Here is a 16,014-nt window from a genome sequence, read left to right as displayed (position 1 = left end):
TCGCCCATGTTGTTTGCCTTCTTTCCCAATAGAGGAAAATTAAAACTATTCTCGTAGCCATAATCCTTGATCTGCAATCCCCAATAGCCAAAACCTATCCCATCGAACTTCTTGATTCCAACCCTCACTTCTTGTCCAACCATTGTTCTCTTTCAGCCCTGATCCCCAAACCTTGGAGCTCTAATACCACTTATTGTGAAAAACACCCACACACAACAATAACAAGAAAGACAATGAAACGATAAATATGGAAACACAGAAATCAATCACACATGACACAAATTTGCATGGTTTGGCAATGTGTTTACGTCCATGGAGCTGCAAGGGATTTCATTCAAATGAGATTTACAAAGCACAGTGAGTTACAAGAGCTTCTCTCTCCTCACTCTCTCTCTCTCTCTCTAGGGCTTCTCTCCTCTTGTTCTTCACAAAATCGTCGCTCTCTCTGTGATGTTTAATCTGATGCTCTTTCTATCATATAACAATATATATATATAATAAATGGCAGAAAAACCCTAAGGCGGAAACTTTCTGGGTTATTCGCTCAAGGAGAGTATCGAGCGTGTCTCTAGCGAACTCTCTATCCAATATTCGATCGAGCGGTTTTGTCGAGCGAACTCTTGAGTTGCACTTTGCTCAAGCCCAATGTTGAGCACAAGTTGATTTTTGAACAATTATTTTTCCAAAACAAAAGAAAGCTATTAGAACAAGTTTATTTTTGAATACATCTAAGTATCTAACAAAAGTATAAAATTTATGGAGCACTGTTGGGTATTGAAATGTATACGTTATTCAGTATTGCTGAATAAGTTACACTTTGAAATGTATGTGTTCTTATATTTATTTAATTAATTGTTCATTTTGTTATTTTGTGGGGAGCGGCCTGAGTAGCTAAAAGTATTGTATTATCCCTTTCGGATATAAGAGTCTTCCTCCAAACCATCAATAAAATTGCCATGTCTTCCTTGGTCATGTTAAGTGTCTTGCGTTAAAACATTGACATGCCCCTTCACTAAAAAATACATATGATTCTCACGTGATTAAGGACAAGTTTTTATATGGTTTGGAGAAAGTTTCCTTCAATCCCGTTTGGAGGAAAATTCAGTCCCCTTTCGTGTTAGGACTGAAATTATAATACAAATGGGGTGATATGAAACTGCAAAAGTATCATATACACTTATGTACAACAACTTATTGTTAGAGATAATGTCAATCCTCTTGGATTCAAACAATTTTTAGGAGCTATCGGATTGAGAGAACTTTCTCTTGAAATTTGATGTGCACTTTTACAGGAAATTCTTTGTTGAGAATTTGTGCACCTCCGAGATTAGTAATTAGAACTTTATTCTCGTTCACCCGATGCCAGGTAAAAAAAAAAAAAAAAAGTGAGAAAATCAAATCAAGAATCTTATTTGATTATTATCCTAATTTAGTGATTTGATTTTCATAATTCTCAAATCAAGATATTTGATTCTTATAAATTTATAATAATAAAGATATTTATCTAATCTTATCTCCATGCAATTTCTAATAAATAAGGACTTATGTTTTGTATTTATTCACAGTTTAAAATAAGAAAGATGTAGCGTTCGAAGTCTTTCTCTCTCATTCTTCTCTCTTTTTCTTTTCTCCATCTCAACTTTTATTTTATTTCAATTTCTTTCATGGTATCAAAACTCTCAGCTAACGCCAAGCTCTATCAAGTTGAATATTGTTATTTTTGTTCAATCAGTCGACTGGCTTTAATTACCTCTTTCATAGAATCTTCATTGCCATTCAACCACTATCCCTTTAATTGCTTAATTGCAGAAGCAAAAGCAATGCTGCTAGCATCCAAGATGACTTCAACTCATTTTCTAGCGATCATAGAAGGGGATGCCCAATCGATAATTATATCCATTGAAAATCCAGATTCAACTTCATTCTGGAACTTATCAGCTATTATTGATGACATTCAGCACATATCCAAACATCATCAAGATTAAAAATTTGTTAAAACACATCGATCTCAAAATTGATGTGCGCACTCAGTGGCGCAATGGGCAGCTACCAATCATGTTTTTGGAAGCCTACCCTTAGATAAAATTCTTAGTTGTTTTCAATATATTAATAGTGAAAAGGATCATCCTTCAACTTTGTATCTTTTTATTACCTATAATATGCTTGATTAGGAAAAAAAAAATCCATATTTTGTCTCAAATCAACGCCTTTAAGCATCTTTATTGGTCCCTTGTACGGAGACCGAAAGTAAACAAAAACAAAAAACAAAAAAAAAAACTGCAGAAATGCACCATTCTCTTCGGTAGACCTAGCATTTTTCATCTTTATTAGCTCAGCCTTTTTTATCAGGTTCTTAGTAATCTGATTTTATTATTATCTCGAGTGATTTTGTTTTCGTAATTATCAAATTATGAAATTTTATTTTCATAATAATCAAAATATTTACATTATCTCATTTTTGAGTGATTAGCCTAAACATAGGGACTTATACTTTATATTTCATCACAATTTGAATAAGAAAATGTAGCCCTAAAAGTCTCTCTCACCCATTCTCCTGTCTCATCTTTTTCATCTCACTTTCTATTTTATTTTACTTTCTTTCACTTATCGAGTGTTATCTTAAACTAAAATGTATGTTACAGCCAGCGGGGCTATAGTTAATGAAATGGGTTATGTAATGAGTAGACTGGACACAGAAGTAAACCTTCGTGATGGGGGGGAAGACAATTCATGAAGTCAGTCATAGCCAAAGATCCAACAAGCCATTGAAATATGTAGACAATGAGATTTCCCAGCTCACGAGATTACAATCAGGACCCCATGAACTGTTAAGCCAAGTCACACCTGGCAGACGGGAGTTACCTGTTTCCACAGTGAGATGTTGGCTGGTCGGGAGTGTAACTATTCAGGAAGAGGGAGATTCTCACCAGCTAATTGTTGTCATGTTCTTAAGGGTACATCTTTTTGACGAGTTTTCTAGGCATTTTCTATCATTTTACTACTCTAGACCATGAATGTGTGCAAGAGGAAACTGCACAGTCAGCAATGGTCACTATCATCACTAACATTTCGGACATTTAGGACTGTTTTCCACTCCAGTCAGTTAAATCTTTTATTTGTCCAACCGGAGTAAGGGTTATATCAAACACAAGCAAGTGCACACAATACATTTCGCAGATTTCCAGCAGCAAGCAAGATAAAGAGATTGTTCAAGTTCCATCCTTGTGAAGTGGTCCATGCAGAACATCGTTCTCTCTATAAAACCATCCACTCTTGCAACTAGGCAACTACAAAGTTGGCACTGAGATACAGAACTCAAGTGTCACATAAAAACCACAATTACTTTCTTTTTTGGGTTTGTACCCAAGATTTCAATATAAATGAACATAAACAACAGCAGAACCAGCGATGCTAAACTCAAAAGCAATACTTCCAAGTTCCAACAGAGAGCAGAAGAACCAATTTGTCTCATTAGAGACATTCAGCGCAATTATTTTATTAATAAATATATGACCCCCCTAATCACCAGTAGCTGTTTTGGAAGATTGAGCATTCTTAAAATCACCCACAGACAAAATAAAGTGATATCTTTAACAGTTTCATCCATTTACTCCCTGAAATTCGTTTCTTGGGGTTGATGTCCTTTAAGTCAACTTTTACTCAACAGTATCCTCTCTTCATATGAAAGAGAATACTGTTCCAAAACCGCAAAAAGTAATGTACATATGTTCAATAGACCTACACATTCCAGATCTGGGTAGTTCCTTTAAGAGGCCAGACCCCTAGCATCACAAATTTATGAAGTGTAAATATATATAAACATGACTTTTAAAGAGAAGGGCCAAAAGACAGGAACTAACAAGATGGCGGTGATCAGGAGAAAGTGATGTATCGGTAACTGTCCATCGTAAACTTTTGGCAAGAATGTTCTTCTGAACTGTCCATCCTCTATCCACATTGTATATTCTAATGTGGCTTCCCTGAAATAGATGTTAAAAAGTTGTTATTGCAACAAGAAGTTATTATTCTAGTTCCGTGCATACTTCCTATGTACTTGGGTTATACCTATTGTAATTACAACAAAATTATATTCTTATATATATATATATATATATAAATTTAAAAAAAAAAGGTTGTTATAACCACATTATAACGCATGATTTTCTTTTTATGAAACACAGTCAGATACTATTATAACACATGAATACATCCTTGTGCTTAGTTTTGTATCTAAGGACATGCAATGTGGGGAATATCCTGGGACATAAAAACCAATTATTTGGGTAATTATATCTTGAAATTTCCTCTCTGTGACTATTTATTGTTATCTTACATTTAACAAGAAAATGATAGACAGCTTTTATCGTATTTTGTAGCATACTCACAATGGATTGCGATTTTCCCAAAAAGAGAAGAAAAAAAATGTCAATTATCACAATTTGTAACAAACATAGGTCACCATTTTTGGTCTTATGCCCTTCTGGGCTTCCCAAGGAAGCTTTTCTGTACTCTACTCAGATCACTATTTTCTCTGACTGCAGCTGCTTTAATCACTCCATTCCCTCTCCACTGTATTTCTTTCTTGACAACTGGGGTCTACATGTTTCACAGGAGATCCATGAAGGTTTGAATTTTTCTTCAGATTATGATGGGGGATACTCTTTTGGAATCTTCTCTATAAAATTCTCAACAGATGGACGATAAGTTGTTGCTGGAAGTAGTGACAATTCTATATATGTTTATGATCTTGAAGCAAATAAGCTTTCCCTTAGAATTTTGGCACATACGGTATTTTCACCTTTTTCATAAGCACTTATATGTTTTTTTATTTGATTTGTATAGTTTTCTGGTTGGTTATTAATTTCCCTTTTTATCAGTGTACTCATGCATAAAGACATAAAGCTTGTGCTCCTTTATAGCTGATTTACATGGTTGAAAATGTCTTCATCATCTCTCTCTCTCTTATTTCAAATCCTAAACCTCACTTGCTTGACCTAATGTTATGCTGCACTTGAGTTGGTTAAGAGTTGCCAATGAGAGAGCTAAGCCTCACTCCAAATAGAAGCTCTTCCTGTATAAGGTATCTACTGTGTTATCCTCAAAATACTGTTACTCTAACAAAGTCTGCTATTTGCAGAGCATAGTGTGTTTTGTATAGTTTTAGTTCTGATAAGTAGTATTTTAATTAGGAACCTTGTGTTTTACAGCAAGTGAATGGGACTATAGATCTTTTAAAGTGTCTTGAGTTTGAATTGCATTTTGTGTTGCAGCTGATGTGAAAATCGTATGTTTTGCCGATGAAAGTGGCCATCTTATTTATTCTGGGAGTGATGATACTTTCTGTAATGTAAATCTTACTCTTACAAACGGTATTTGTAGTTGGGATCAATTGCACTTTTCCGTCCTTGTCAATGGGATAAGTTCAGTTTTCCCTTAAACTCCTAAATGAAGCTGCCAATTCAGCAGCCGGTGTCAAGTAGCCCCTGCCTTCTAATATAATATACCCTCAAAGGTGCGGGACAGACGTTACTTTGTTGCTACAGATAAGGCTGATAAGCCAGCTGGGGTCCTGATGCGACATCTAGAGGGAATTACATTTATTGACAGCCGTGGCGATGGCCATTATTTAATACCAAATAGTAAAGACCAAAGTATAAAACTTTGGGATATCCGGGGAATGTCATCCAATGCTACATGGTATGATCAGTTTCTGGCTTACCGTGATGACCTTGAAATTTGTCTTGTATTTGCAACTTTGTGATCTCTATCATAATATGGCTTCCGGTAATATCAGTCTTCAATCGTTGGTGTTTTTCTCTTGATCTAACTGTGATTATATTGAACTTTCTCTTTCATGATAGTGATGTTGAAGTTAATTGTTATCCAAAACAGGAACAAAAAGAGAGAGGTCTTCAGAAGATTGGAGTTAGCCTAGGTTATGCCTACTACAGTTGTTGAGCTTCGAGCTAGCTGGAAGAATCTGGCCGGCATTCCACAAATAAAAGCTATGTGGAAGATGGTTCCTATATGTATTTTATGGTGCCTATGGAAGGAATGAAATTATTAGACTTTTGAAGATAAGGAGCGCTCATTGGAGGAGATTAGATTGTTCTTTGTTAAAACTTTATTCCTATGGGCTAAAGCTGTCGATTTCAATGGCCTATATTTTCATGAATTTTCTTGTTTCTATTCCTTCCTCCTAAGCTTTAACTCTTGTATACCTCTGTGTACTTGGGCTATGCCTATTCTCATTAATTATCAAAAAAATTATCACATGCTAGTCTCAATAGATTCTCTGAACATGCAAAAGGGAGGAAGATGCTTCTCCCAAAACAGACAGGCAACAATAAGACTAGCAAGTACAAGACACTGGAGATTCCCAAGGTTGCACTACATCAACCTTTTTACTTCTCCATAGTTACATATCCTACACAACAGAAGAATTAAGGATTCCTCCTTTTCTCTATCAGTAAAACTACGCAAACTATACAGTAGGCTTCACTAATTAGCAAGTATCAATTACTGCATCAACCAATGCATCATTACAAGCTGTCTCCTGCATCAGCTGTTCCATCAGGAATCAGGATCAATTTATAAAAGGTTGACATCAGTTTGCAAGTTGGTTATTCAACTCAACTGCTTAAGAAATTATACTTCTCTTCATAAGGCCAACCTAAATAGTTGGGGTCCCATATAAGGTTCTGATAGAAGATTGCAAATCCGGTAGGAGCATGGCATTGGGTCTATGACATTGGTGTTCGATGTAAAGTATGAATGGTAAACAGTGCCAGTAACTCAATTATATTCATCGGTATTGAGTCATACTTATTATGTAATGGAAGTGAACAGCTTTAGAGAATACAAACTTCCTATAAAAATTAAATATATATAAATAAATAAATAAACAGTGCCTTCCATCATTTTAAGCAAAAACATTCAGTACACAGCCCGGCAGAAGCAGTTAAACTAAAAGGTCTAGAGTTGTGATAAAATAATTTCACAAAGGTTACTGATAAAAAAAAATTACTTTGCAACTGTATAGCCAAAAGCGAATTTAGAACCGATAATCCTATATGACCAATTGAGGTTTTGAACTACCAAGGACTAGAAAAGACCAAGAGTAATAGTAGTAGTAGTAATAATAATAATAATAATAATAAGATAAGACTGTCATGAAAAGTATGAGACTAGCTATGTACCTTTGAATTAGTTGAACGTTAAATCCCATCACACAGGTGCAGTGAATCTATCACAACAATCAATTGATTGTTTTTTACAATTCTGGCATCTGATATGCTGCTGTGAAAGATAAGTTACGACGGAAATGCATGCAAAGGAATTTCATAACCGTGCTTACACATCAATCCTAATACTTGCTCGACCTTGTGTTTTTTATCACACATAGAGTAGGCCTTGTACATTATCCAAAATGTCTTCTTTGTGCGATCAAGGTTAACATTATCCATCTCATTCAAGACACTCTCCATTGCCTGCAAGCGCCTCTGTGATGCATACATCACCATCTTACAATGATACAGGGACCGACAGATTCTCCAGCCAGCAGATTCTGCACGCCTCACAAATTTAGTAAGCCTATCCACTGCATTGCACCGAAAATAACTTGCAACAATGGACCGCATCACACCCACTGTTGTTACAGAGGTTTTGTGCTCAAATGCCTCATCTATTGAGTTCTCCATCTCCTCCAACAAATCTTCTTGAGCAAAAACCCTAATCAACATCACATTCAACCATGGCCTATACTCCTCCTCCGGAATGAGCTTCATTAGCAATTCAATCTTTTTGACTCTATCTGTTGCAGAACTCCTACAATATGCACATATCATGGCTCTGATTAATGGAATGCTTTCGTCATTAACATGATGCTTTACCAATGCATATGTTTCCTCCATCTTTTCTAAATTACCTGAATGTGCATAACCCCGAAGCATTAGCAAGTAGGTGTTAATGTCAGGATCAACAGGGCTGATTTTCATCATCTCATAAGTTTGTTGCATACTATCCCACATCCAAGCCGTAACATATCCAGCAATTAAATTGTTGTATGTGCTTCTGTTAGGGTAGAGATTTGAATCCTTTATTTCTCGAAAAGTTGCCTCCATGTGATCAATTAGCATCAAACGACCAAACACAGAAATAAGAATGTTATATGTTACAATAGTAGGACCAAAAACTGCTTCCCTCTTCAGGTCCCGAAACAATGACTGACATTTATCGGCAAGACCATTGAACATATAAGCACCCATAAGTGCATTATAAGTAGATGTTGTCGTGATTCGCTTGTTGGTAGCCTCAGTAAACAGCTCAACTGCCAGACCAACATCCTTAATTCTACCAGCAACTGTGATACCCTTAGCATACTCCTCAGAAGTCATGGGAAGGCCAGAATCCGCCTGTTTTCTCCTCCAATTAAAAACCTGAATGTCAAAACAGAACTATAGTCAATTTAAGTTAACTAAAATGTTCATGGAATTAAAGATAATATGTTCCCAACAAATAGGACCCTCCACGAAAACAAAAACAGTTCATTCTTTCTAAGATAGCATTAAGATACATTTAAGAATCATTAACTACGAGCTTACTGCAACCATTGGCTCCAACTACCATAAATGAATAATAGGGAACCTCAAAGTGGTTCTCTTTCATTGTATTCCATCCATGTCAAAGTTCCAGTCGTTTAGCATCCCTTGATGTAATTGAGATAAGAGATGGAATTTCTAGTTTATCTGCTTCTATTTCTATATATATGGAAAGTTTAAAAATCATTATATAATAATCCAGAAACTGCAATAGAAAAGAAAATGGGAAGTTTGCAATAATTTTATAATATTGAATCTAGTATTCTTATTAATGAAGATAATCGATTCGCCAATTTCTTCTTTGTACTACCAATCCACAGTACTTGATACTATCAATACCCATTGTATAGAAAGCATTACCACAAACAAAATCAGCTCATTCATGGAAATCCCAACATGCCATGTTCCGGTCATCTTTCTGAAAGCATGTAAACCCATATACATGCTACCAAAAGCACAACAAACCCATTTCCCTCAATTTCCAATAAGAGCTCATACGGTACATATTTACACACCACAAATATATTAAAAAAAGGTCAAATGGTTAAACAACCACTAACACAGAAATTCTACATCAAGCAAACCAATTCCATTAGGAAACAAAAGAACAAAAATTGCAAGCAAAGATATCAGATAACGCTGACACATAAGAATCTGGAAAAAACACCTCTAGGGCTAGGTGAGGCCATGAACCCAGCTGCTTCAAAAGCTCAACGCAAGCGGAGCCATCGGAATAACTCCGAAATAAAGAGTCCCCCTTCTCCTTCAAAACACTTGCAATCTTATCAGTGTCTTCGAAATTCATAACCAATTCGACTCTCAACTGCGTCACCTTGTTTCTCAAATCCTCCCTGGCTCGGGAATCAGAGGGGCAGAATTTGTCCCAGAACAAGCTGACGATGCTATAGAAGTTGGGTTTGGAGGGATATTGGGTTTGGACATTGAGGTCTCGAGTCTTGAGTTGGTGATTAGAGGACTTGGTAAGGGTGAAGATGAATGGTGAGGAGGTAAGAGTTTTCGGCTTTGCGAAGCAAAATAGCTCTGCTTGGGCAGCGTCTGAGATCTTGAAGACCCGCTTCATTTGTTGATAGTGGTCTTGACTGTAACAGCTATTTTCTAGTGGTCTTGAAGATGGCGGTGACTGGGGTTCGCTGCAAACCGGCGGTGGAGAATTGTGTTTGGATGCTGTCGTAAGGAGGATTTGTTGGATGGAGCACAAGAACCTACAAAGGAAGATCACAAACATATATCAAACATATGCACATACACAAACATATATCAAATTCTACTTAATGATTGGTGAAAAACTTGATATACACATACAAACATATATCAAATTCTAACTCCCTTTTCTTTGTGCTTAACTAACTAAAGCACAAGAACGTACAAAGGTAGAGCACTAATCAATGTTTCAAGCTTCAAAAGCAGCAGATTAGACTAGCAATACATCTGTCCACCATATACATAACTATGCTCACCATCTACATAAAAAAATGCAGGCCTAGAAATATAAACAAGCATGAAGTTTACCGCTATCAAATCATGCTAGAAAGTCCAAATTCACTATTTGTTTTCCATCCCCACAGAGAAAAAGCAGCTAAACAGAATAAAAATCATGGAAGATGTAATTTTCATCCCAAACACGACATCTCAGTGAAAAGAAGTGAGAATATGGCATGAGGTCTGTGCTTATTCAACTGGCAGCAAATTCAGAGTCCATATGAACAAATTAGGAAGAGATCATTAAAATAACATGAACTAAAGAACAGTACAATGGCATTCTCAACCTGCAACCACAGGGCCAAAGACAACACATTTCAAGGAGCAAATCACATATAAAACTTCAGTTCATTTTCTTACTCATGACATTACAATGGAAAGATATACAGAGATTCTGAGGAAATGGGCCAAAATTTTCACTCTTCATCAGGAAAATACCTCTCCAGGACAGTTTTGAGAACCCTCTGGATGGCTCATATAGCACGGGAAAACCCAGAGGACTCTATCATCACAATGTTGGCTCATCCCTTTCTCATCTCTTAGCAACAAAATTAAATAAATAAATTAAAAGCAGTCCACAACATCACTCTGAAAACACTAAACAAAACTGCTGGTAATAGTTCCTAAGCTGCAAAAGTTATAGGCAGGGTATATTGAGGGGTTCATTCATCCAAGCAAAGATGAAGCTGCCACAGCAGAACCCAGAATGTGGGCTTTCTGCGACTGAGATGCCACAGCAGAAGATGGAGATGCCACAGCGTTACTTCTCTTCTTAAAGGCAGCATTGGCAGTCATAGCCACTTCAAATTCAAGCCTCTTTCACTGGTAATCCTAGGAAGCCTCCTCAAGAGTATTTTTTTTTATAAGTAAAAAGAAATATATTAAGTCATGAAAATAGGCAAGGCCTGAGTACACAGGGTGATAGGCCACCTAAGTCTAAGAGAAACCAAAGCCAAATCTCGTCGTATGCATGCGGCGTGGACTGGGTCATTACGTGAAGATCTTGTATGCATGCAATGTAGACAGCGGACTGGACCATTAAGTGAAGTGAAGAACAACACAGCGTGGACTGGGTCATGGCTGAATGTTCAGAAGTCGAATGGGTCTTCAGTGGTTGCGAGTTTTACGTCATTTTATTTCCGTTAGTTTTGTTCTGTTTTTACATATTTGCATGCTCTGTTTTATGTGCGTTGTGGTCCAGTTATTAGTTAATAAGTTTTCCTTTTATTTCAGTTTGAAGTGTACGTGGCTCTGCTATTTAAGCAACCAAGAATTATTAATGGATGATGCAAGTTTATTCAAATATGTGGTACATTCTCACCCGAAGAGAGTATTTTTCTTTAGTATCCGTATTTTCTGTATTTGGAACCTATCATTGGCATTAGAGCAAGGTTAGTTATGGGAACCAATAAAGAACGTATTGAGCAGTTGGAGGCTGGGCTCAGTGGAGTGCAAGATGGGCTACACAGGATGGAGCTCGGCATGGCTGACAGGCTTCATCATTTTGAAGAAACTCTCAACCGCCTATCTGATGTTTTGCTCGCAAACCAGGAGAACCCCAACCATGGCAACCATCATCGAGAAGGCAACGACGGGGGACGACAGGTTGTCTCCTCCAAAAATAGCGAAGCTTGAATTTTCTCGATTCTAGGGAGATGATCCGACGGAGTGGTTCAATCGTTTGAACCAATTTTTTGAGTTTCAAATTACTCCCGAAGCCCAGAAAGTTTCGTGGCCCCCTATCACTTGGAAGGAGAGGCCAACCAGTGGTGGCAATGGATCTGCAGGACAGTCCGAGAAGAAGGATGTGTTCTCTCGTGGGCAAATTTTGAAGACGAACTCTGGGCTCGCTTTAAGGCTTCGGTGTGCGAAGATTTTGACGAGGCACTTTCACGAATCAGACAGACAGGTTCTCTACGTGATTACCAGCGTGAATTCGAACGTTTGGGCAACAAGGTACGAGGATGGACTTAGAAGGCGCTAGTTGGGACATTTATGGGTGGTCTGAAGTCAGAAATTTCGGATGGTATCCGAATGTTTAAACCCCATACGTTAAAGCAGGCAATCAGCTCCACACGAATGAAAAATGATCAACTATCGAGACAAGGGACGTGTATACCTCCTCCACCACCAGTGAGAGCCCCATTAGCTCTTCTGCCAGCAACTTGGGCATCATCAGCCGCACCTGCAACTCCTGTTCGACGACTGACTTGGGATGAAATGCAGCAGAGGCAAGCTCAAGGTCTATGTTTTAATTGTAATGAGCATTTTACTGCAGGTCACTGGTGTCAAGGGTCACGGCTACTCATGCTGGAAGGATACGATGGCAACGGCAACATTATCTATGAAGATGTCACTGAAGAGCAACCAACTGAAGAGGGATGTTTCGTTCGAAATCGGTGATATGGTACTCTTGAAGCTGCACCTATACCAACAGCGAACGACCTTCAAACGGGTCTAGGTCCACCAGCAATTGGCTAGACGAAAAAGCTGCTGCAAATGTTCCCAACTGTGGACCTTGAGGACAAGGATCCACTTAATGGGGGAAGTATTGATAGGCCACCTAAGTCTAAGAGAAACCAAGCCAAATGTCGTCGTATGCATGCGGCGTGGACTGGGTCATTACGTGAAGATCTTGTATGCATGCAACGCAGACAGCGGACGGGACCATTAAGCGAAGTGAAGAACAATGCAACGTGGACTGGGTCGTGGCTGAACGTGCAGAAGTCGAATGGGTCTTCAGTGGTTGCGAGTTTTACGTCATTTTATTTCCGTTAGTTTTGTTCTGTTTTTACATATTTGCATGCTCTGTTTTACGTGCGTTGTGGTCAAGTTATTAGTTAATAAGTTTACCTTTTATTTCGGTTTGAAGTGTACGTGGCTCTGCTATTTAAGCAGCCAAGAATTATTAATGGATTATGCAAGTTTATTCAAATCTATGGTACATTCTCACCAGAAGAGAGTATTTTTCTTTAGTATCCATATTTTCTGTATTTGGGACCTATCACAGGGGGTATACAAAGAGCCTAGGTACAATCTAAGAGCTGCAAAAAGCAGCGTAAAGAGCCTCCTCAGGAGTATTATAAGTGCCCAACCAAATCCTGGCTCCTTTAAATGGGTCACAAATCTCAGCTGCCTATTTTCCCCATTTCCCTTGCCTAACTCCACAAGTTCCACCCCTTATCTCCACCGCCCACAATCAGTCTCTGCACTAACCCTCTCCCACCAAAACCCATCACTTTCACTCCCTCTTCTAACCTAACGCATAAAATCCAAAATTAATCCCAAAATTCAATTTTCCTCCCAACATCTAAAACTCGTCAGAACCGGATCAATACCAAAGGCAAACAGCAGTGTTTACTAATCATTAAAATACAAACAAATTGTGTGGAACAAATGGATTTCACCTTGTCCCAAATGGAGAGGCAATGTTGAGATGAAGAAGTGCATTTCTAAGCACTTTTCATCCAAAAAATGAAAAACGTAATATCGTACTACAAAATCCTAAATATTCATCGGAGACCAATGGTGCAAATTGTTTCTCAATCTCATACTCCTAAGTACCTCAAATAATTAAAATTATGCTAACAGACTAAAACTCTTATGCGGTCACTCGATTTGTGAAATATTTCTGGAATTTCAAGACGTTCCTAATGTGATACCCCATATGATAAGGATAAGGGTAGGTGGTGTATGCGATCCCACATTACTTGGGAATGAGAAGTTCTTGCTCTTTGTAACGCCCCATTTCTTGGGAAGGAGAAGTTCTTGCTCTTTGTAACGCTCCAATGGGGCTCCAACTGTATCATTGACTCCTACCCTTATTCTTATCATATGGGGTATCACACCTAAGGTCTAAAGAAATTCATGCACTAAATTTCTGGCGGGTTGTTACAACATTTCAGCCCATAACACCATACACCACCTATTGCTTTCATTACAACACTCACATCCAACTGCATAACACGGTCAAAACCATGCATAATAAATTCACAACTTCCATAATTTAACCCAACTACACTTCACATATAATTGCAACTTCATCACTTGGTCCCAACACTTCAAGACAATTTATCTCAATCCAAACTTCATATATTCATATCAAACACCTCGATACAACTCAATATATAAAATTTGTCCATACCCTTTAGAAACCAATACAAACACAATCACAAAGCATTATAAGCTTCATTCATGGCTCCACAAAATCAAAACTATATAGTCATATAAACATCATGTTACATTCAATCTGCATAAAATCTACCCAATACGAAGAACCAATAAAAAGGTACACATACTCAATTCATTTATCACTTGAGCCCAACACAAATCCATCACACAACCATTGCTCATGCATAACACACCCAACACTCAAATCTGTCCAACCAATCTTCACGAATGCTTTACTCAATCCCTTAGCCTTTTCACAATACATACACATTTACAAGTTAAAACCCAACACAAATACATGACTCTATTCAAAGCCATAATCTTTCTCTGCCCAACCACCAAAACACCAATACATACCATCAAAATCTCAAACTTCAGTATACATAATCTAAATTATAAAATGAGTATAATAATAGGGGAAAATAAACTTCCATTAACTATCAGCTCTTGGACAGAAATTGAGTAGAGGAAGAAGAGAGTTACTTACGGTGGCTCTCGGTGGAGGCAGTGGTGGCCGAGTTGAGGAGCAAGGAAACTTGCTCTATTTCGGCAGGTTCACGGCGTTGGGGAGGAGACAACGGTGGTGTAAGCGACAGAAGGGGCTGATTTGGTAATCCGTTTTGGCCTTCGGTGACTGAACTCGGAGAATTCTTGCGATTGGACGTGGCTGGTAGGAAACTTGAATCCGCTACTGCTGGTGGTTCTGCGGCGGATGAAAGGACAGTTGAGGTGGGTTGCGGAAACGGAGGGCTCTCGATTTTGGTTGGGGCTGCCGCTGCTTTCTACTCCTTGCTGCTGCTCACAGCGGCTTGAGGTGAAGATAGTGGCTGGCTGTGCGTGGAGGGGAGGGGAAAATGGGCTAGGCAGTGCCAGGTGTCTACTCGATGGCTCCACTGCAGATCGCGGCAAGGCTGTGAGGTGGTGGTTCTCGGCAACGGGAGGAAGGAGACAAATTGGGGTAAAAGAATTCGAGAGAGGCAGAGAGAACGCTACCGTGTGAGAAATCCCTAGGAGGCAGCCGTTACGTGCGTTGGGCTGGACGTTTGGGGGTGGTGCGTTGAGATAGGAGGGAGGACGGCGTAGGGAAGAAAGATGGGACGGGAATTAGGCTTTCGTCTCAAAACGACGTAGTTTTGGGCCTTTCCTTTGGACTGGATTATAGCCGAAGGTTTTGGGCCTTTTTACGCGGGTTCACGGCACGTTGGGATTAGTTTTAGGCCTATTTAAATATTGAGATGAGATAAAATAATTTTAAATAAAATTTAATAGTTAAACAAAATATTAATTTTTAATATTATTATTATTTAAAAATTTAAAAAAATTAAATTATTTATTATATTTTATATAAAAATTTAAAAAATTTTTAATTATGAGATGAGATGAAATGAAACCGTTTCTATATCTAAACAAACCTTAATCAAATGATTGAGAATAAATATAGAGAATATAAAATACGTATAATAAGTATAATACATATACTTTAGAAAAAAAAAAGTATAATACATATAATAAGTATGATAAAAAAAAAATAGGAAAATAACAAAATAAATGGAAAGAGACTAAATTTAAAATCCCACTTTGTTCTCTTGATCATAAGATAATATTTTAGCAGATATTTCTAAGGACAGAACTAAATTCATCTAAATAAAATGAGTTACTAAAAATCTATTTTATTTACAGAATTTTCAAAAATTAAAGAGGCTTATTTTTAAAAACTAGGTTTGGTTCAACAACACTAAAAGTA

At 37.8% G+C, this 16,014-nt stretch overlaps 1 protein-coding gene across 2 annotated transcripts; it reads right to left on the bottom strand.

Moving 5' to 3' along the window:
* Nucleotides 1–3,582: 3,582 nt before the first annotated feature.
* Nucleotides 3,583–15,340, bottom strand: LOC109002207 (pentatricopeptide repeat-containing protein At2g30780). Of its 2 annotated transcripts, XR_004801181.1 has the most exons (4): nucleotides 14,758–15,340; nucleotides 9,268–9,823; nucleotides 7,200–8,438; nucleotides 3,583–3,980 (listed from the first exon to the last, which is right to left on the bottom strand). XR_004801181.1 is itself a non-coding variant. In XM_035688803.1 (3 exons), exons 2-3 carry the CDS (start codon nucleotides 9,679–9,681, stop codon nucleotides 7,314–7,316), a joined length of 1,539 nt encoding a protein of 512 aa, XP_035544696.1. In that variant the 5' UTR covers nucleotides 9,682–9,823; nucleotides 14,758–15,340; the 3' UTR covers nucleotides 7,197–7,313. The 2 variants fall into 2 exon arrangements, 1 of the variants encoding a protein (XP_035544696.1); XM_035688803.1 differs by lacking the exon at nucleotides 3,583–3,980 and having other exon boundaries at nucleotides 7,197–8,438.
* Between the last annotated feature and the right edge of the window lie 674 nt (nucleotides 15,341–16,014).

The sequence above is a fragment of the Juglans regia genome, chromosome 3, assembly GCF_001411555.2.
Source record: "Juglans regia cultivar Chandler chromosome 3, Walnut 2.0, whole genome shotgun sequence".
Classification (NCBI taxonomy): Eukaryota; Viridiplantae; Streptophyta; class Magnoliopsida; order Fagales; family Juglandaceae; genus Juglans; species Juglans regia.
This window is presented reverse-complemented; position numbering and strand designations above follow the sequence as displayed.

Bases quoted from the DNA above. Each gene is read 5' to 3' on its own strand.
- LOC109002207 (XM_035688803.1), bottom strand. From the start codon at position 9,681: ATGAAGCGGGTCTTCAAGATCTCAGACGCTGCCCAAGCAGAGCTATTT. The intron at 8,439-9,267 runs GTGTTTTTTCCA...TTTGACATTCAG, and splicing joins GGCCTCACCTAGCCCTAGAG to GTTTTTAATTGGAGGAGAAA.